This window comes from Bactrocera latifrons, unplaced genomic scaffold (genome assembly GCF_001853355.1).
Source record: "Bactrocera latifrons isolate USDA-ARS-PBARC rearing strain unplaced genomic scaffold, ASM185335v1 scaffold_1032, whole genome shotgun sequence".
Taxonomy (NCBI): domain Eukaryota; kingdom Metazoa; phylum Arthropoda; class Insecta; order Diptera; family Tephritidae; genus Bactrocera; species Bactrocera latifrons.
The window spans coordinates 1-5757 of record NW_017534445.1 but is presented as its reverse complement, the minus strand read 5'-3'; the positions used below and the strand labels follow the sequence as shown (position 1 = coordinate 5757).

General features: G+C 42.7%; 1 protein-coding gene across 1 annotated transcript; it reads left to right on the top strand.

Moving 5' to 3' along the window:
- Positions 1-3727: 3727 nt before the first annotated feature.
- Positions 3728-4616, top strand: LOC108968792 (the record flags this gene model as incomplete). Its single annotated transcript, XM_018933047.1, has 2 exons — positions 3728-4264; positions 4313-4616. Coding segments are annotated over exons 1-2 (841 nt in total), but the record flags the coding sequence as incomplete, so codon positions are not given.
- Between the last annotated feature and the right edge of the window lie 1141 nt (positions 4617-5757).

Below are 5757 nucleotides of genomic sequence, written 5' to 3'. Positions count from 1 at the left end.
GTTTTATCTTAAACCAACTCAAAATCAGAGTCTGTGATAAGAGTAAGTGAAAAAGGAAAGTCTGTGATAAGACGTTCCTATGTCGTAATTAAATTTTTTTTTTTTTTTTGTTTTTTAATGATCTTTTGTTAAAAGATAACAGAATGGGAGGACAAAACCTTTTGGACAGCTTATTAAAATCCATTTCGAGAGTTTTGTAGTATTGCAAAATGCTGATTTCGGAAAGGTACGCAGGAGGAAGTGAAAGTTCGTTCTGAAAAGCTAGAAGTTTACTACGCACGGTTTGTATATGGAGCGGTAGATATGTAGTGTACACAAGCCGGTGCAAATTACGACATCGTAGCTTTAGTGGAGCTGCGCTATTTTACAGCACAAGCCCTGTTGTCTACTAAGGCCAAGGAACTAACACCAGCGACGACTCTAGTTGAGAAACAACCTATGTCGGTACAAGTACATAAATATGCCTTATCACCTACGTGATTTATCAAATATGTGGGATAACTATGATGGCCCATTGACAATGTAACATGGGTTTCCTGATAGGATTCTCTTACTTAAAAATGTCGCTGTAGATCTGCACAAAACCTAGTTGAATGGCAGATTACCGATAATAATTATATAAAGGCTTGTGGTCGGCTTAATCAGTTAAATGAAATGAAGTATCCGTTTTGTCGTGAACATCTTCGACAGTTTATTCGTTTGCCAATTCTAGAAAGGGTACCGCGAGCTCATAAGCTTCAGTGACTTTACAATGTAACACATGAACTGTTGCGATAACTACGAACACAAGGAATCTCGGTCCATTCTTGGGATATGATTATTGTTCATATGTTGTAAGAAATGTTAGATCACAACAAGAAACAGATTCTACAACAGCAAAGCAAATATATTATTATCATCGCCAAACTTCAGCTTTAGTTAATGTTTATGCGACTTCATGGCATCCCGCCCTCAACACAAACTTCATCACGACACACCACATTCAGCACACAATGCAACATTCATCACACAACTCATACTCATCAGACAACACACTGTTGTCAGCACACAACCTACATTACCATACACGCAACCCCACGCAACCAACCAACCACACAACACACACACCATACGTTATCGTTTTCACCACCTAATCGATTAAAAAGGATTGCTTAGATCGGGATGCATTCTATTCGATTTCTACGCCCGAAAAATATACACGTTTCGCCAACTCTTCAACGGTTGATCCGCGTATAGTTCGTTTGTGGTCAAAAGTTGGAAAGTTTTTCCGGTTGTGTGAGTGGTGTGCACTGGCGKCAGCAGCAGTGAAATAATTAAAAACAAAGGAAAATTTATATATTTATTAAAAACATAAAATATTGTGAACCAAGTTTAATTATACGATCGAATTTTTGCCGGAAATATAAGTGGTTGAATTTTTACCCTTTTCCCTTTAACGACTAAATCGTTCATTTAAGCACAAGCAAAAAGGGATACATAACCACAGGCAAAGCGTAAGTATTCCCCCCCACATCACCAGTGAAATCAAATGAAATAAACAAATGGTCCTTGGAGCCTCTCAGGAAGGCACCTAGGATAAAACACCACAAACAAAAAAAGTTAAAAAGTGCAAAAAAAGCATTAAACGGGCGCGTTATAACACAAAACAAAGGTCAATAACCTCAACTGTGCAAAATACATAAACGGGCGCGATATAACACAAATTAACTAACCAAAGAAACTAAAAACTAAAGTGCGGTACCAAAAGTGAAGTGACAATAGATTATAGAAACAATACTGAAAACTGTTATGAAAAGGAATATTGTATATAAAAGAATGCTCAATAGCACATAACTAGAGTGCAGTGCTAAAAGAACAAAATAAATACGTACTTAAACATACATACTGTTTAGGATTATTTAAATTAATCAAGTTTATTTTCTAAATAATGTTAAGTCTGATCTGGCAATACTGTTTTATCTAAGCTTTCTACTTCTCATATCTCTTTATCATTCATTCCTGTTTGTTTGTTAATATTTCGAAGTTACGGTATTTTAAATTCCTTTGTACTCCTATAAATACCGGAGGACAAGTAAGTACAACCCCTTCTACACTGATTGTAACTCAGTGCTGATGGTACTCATCTTAATAGAACATTGAGAATTCTACCCGCTGGTAAAATTAATTATTTAACATTTTGATGCCTCCTGTGAGGACAAACATTTTTAAATTTGTTTTGTAATTATTTGTTATTGCGGTTGTGTGGTTTCATGGCGGAACTTAATTGACGATCATCGGCGGTGAAAGCAATAAAGCGCATACACGCACGTGTCTCGGATGGTGCCATGGAAAGCCGTGATATGTTTCACCTCCAACAAGAGCTTAAGTCGCTTGAATCACACTTTGAGCGCTTCATGGAAAATGATAATCGTCTGGTTGGATTAGCTACGTCCACCGAGATGGGGCCACATGATGCACTTTTGGAATCAGTAGAAGAGCTGTATACTGCGGCATGCAGCAGGCTGTCGCTGACTTAACGCAAAATTGTCCCACGACCTCTCTGGATGGGCATTTGGTTAATCTCAAATTAGACCCGTTAGCTATCCCGTTGTTTGATGGAGACATGTGCAAATGGTTAGCGTTCAAAGATGCCTTTGAAACACTGGTACATAATTCGACATACCCAGAAGCGTTTAAGTTGGGAAAACTTCGGCAGGCGGTGAGTGCGGCTACTGTTCCTTTAATTGGTGGAATATATTCAGGTGGCTATCAGGAGGTTTGGAAGGCCCTAAAGGACTGTCATAAAAAGAAGCAGCTARCGGAAATACACGTATCCCGTTTTCTTAACCTCAAAAGCGCTACCCATGAGTCATCGTAATCGTTATTGACTGTTGTGGATACGGTTCATGAATCGCTGCGTGCATTGCGTGTTATGGACGTCCCCATAAACCAGTGGGACGCATTGGCTGTACCAATCATGGTGGCTAAGCTTCCAGCCGTAACTAAGCGTGATTGGTGTATGAGGTGCTCCACTACAGAGGTACCACAGCTAGAAGATCTATTGAAATTTCTGGAAAGACGTGCTCATAGCCTAGCTCCTGAACCATCGRTCTCATTAATGGTTTGCCGTCAGCAACGACYAYTGAGAGCGCATGTGGCTACTACAGATGCCGCTGTGTGTGCACATTGCGGGTTAGCGCATCGAATTGCCAARTGTCCTGCAATATTGGCTCTTAACATCGAGCAACGATTTGAAGCCCTTAAGAGATTGAAATTGTGTTACAACTGTTTACGTTCGAGTCATTCCTATCGTCAGGGCTCGTCTGGTAATTGTCGAAATTGTGGTCGCAAGCATAACACGATCCTATGTCCAGACAAGTTCAACAAGACGTCAACGTTTCCTTCTATAACTACGCCAGCTGTATGCAATGCGGTACCGGAGGAGGTGTCGACCACCACAACAGCATGACTAGCCGCACCAGCACCACAACAGCATGACTAGCCGCACCGATAACTCTTTTAGCAACATCACGTGCATATGCCTTTGGAGACGCATCGGTACAGCGAGTAGCACAAGCTGTGTGATCCCGGATTACAGGTTAGCTTTATAACGGATCGTCTAGCAAACTGTTTACAGCTGTATCGACGAAAATGTGACTTGATGGTAGAAGGAGTAGGTGCGATCATCAACACTAGAGTGAAAGGCAGCGTTACGTTCACTCTGAGATCAACAACATCTAATTTCGAAATGCTAATTGWTGCATTGGTCTTATCGTCCATTACTTCACCGACTCCAGCAGTGAAGATTGACATGAACCAATGGCCATACTTAGGAGGCATAGATTTGGAGGACAACCAGTTTGGTACGCCTGGAATTATCGATGTTCTTATTGCCGCGGACGTGTGGGTGCGTCTCATAGAAGGTGGAGTCATCGGTGGAAGACCAGACGAACCTTTTTCCCAGCGTACTTGCTTCGGATGGGTGGTGTTTGGTCCAGCAGCAGTGACCGTTCCTGCAAAGGAATCATTGCTYACMCTCACCACTTCGCTAGACAGGGAGGACCACCGGTTGGAGGAACTGGTGTCAAAGTTCTGGCAAATGGAGGAAATAGCGGTGGTTGACGATCTGCCAGAGAACGAGTGTGAGCAGATTTTCGATACCACTCACAGCCGTACCCCAGACGGCCGTTATATGGTACAGTTACCCTTACGGCGGAAGGCAACGGAACTGGGTGACTCGTACACAATTGCATTACAGCAATTTCATAGACTAGAGCGTCGTATGGTTGCGGACCCAGTCCTTAGAGAAAACTATATTTCATTTATGAGGTAGTATGCAACACTGTTACCAAGTGTGGAGACAGTACAACCACCTTACGATCACACCAGTTGCTACTACATTCCTCATCATTCGGTGACCGCAAAGTTCCGCGTCGTGATCAACGCTTCGGCACCTACTAGCACTGGAATCTCACTGAACGATGTTCAACTGGTAGGTCCAACACTTCAGGATTCGTTGAGTAGTATACTTTTACGTTTTCGTCGCTATCGAGTGGCGATAACTGGGGATATAGAGAAGATGTTCAGGCAAGTGCTGGTTGCACCTGAACATCGCGACTATCAACGAATTATATGGCGTGAGTCTCCTGCAGACGATATCCGAGTATATCGCCTGAAGACCATCACATATGGCATGGCATGCAGTCCATACAATGCAGTACGAACCTTACAATAATGTGCTTATGACAATTCTGCTGTGGTTCCTGATATACAATAAGCGACTCGTGCTCGAACTGCGATATTAACTTCGTTTTATGTTGACGACTTCTTGACAAGTTGTGRWAGCGTTACCGAAGCGGTGGAGCTGGCTAAAAACGTGGACGCCATCTTATCTGCGGAAAAGCTCACCTTAAGAAAATGGAACTCGAACGACAGTCAGGTGATGATAAGTTTATCTAATATCTTCCATCCTGGTGAGGCTTCCGTTTTGGGTCTAAGATGGGACACACTGTCGGATCAGTTATTCTTTCGCGTCGATCTTCGTCAAAGAGGAGAGATACCCACGAAGCGCCGTGTACTCAGCGAACTAGGACATGATCAACGATTCCCTATTATTTTGCCAAAATCGACGACGTTGGTCAAGCTTTTACTACATCAGGCACATGAATCTACACTGCATGGAGGAACACAACTCATGCTACACACTCTTCGTCKCCGCTTCTGGATTCTGAGTTCCAGGCAAGCAGTCAAAGGTTTCATCCATAACTGTATAGTGTGTCGGCGTCACAGAGAGAAAGTCCTGAAGCAGCAAATGGCTTCCTTACCCGGGCGGAGGGTTAGAGCCGCTAGACCATTCATTTCCTCGGGTGTAGATCACTGTGGACCTTTTACATTGCGAATCGGAACGAAACGCTCTCGAACGCTTATCAAAACGTATCTCGCAATTTTCGTTTGTATGGCCACCAAGGCTGTACACATTGAGGTATTTGATGATCTATCGGCACAAGCATTTTTAGATGCCTTCACTCGTTTCGTCAGCCGACGCGGTTCCTGTCGGGATTTATATAGTGATAACGGTACAGCGTTTGTTGGTGCCAACCGACTCTTGAAGGAAGACCTCGCAGCGTGGCAGGGTGAGAATAATCAGCAAGCGTTAGCAAATTCAGGCACGAAATGGCATTTCATTACACCCAGTGCGCCACATCAAGGAGGCCTCTGGGAGGCTGCAGTGAAGTCCGCTAAGCACCATTTTTTTTTTTTTTTTTTTTTTTTTTTTTT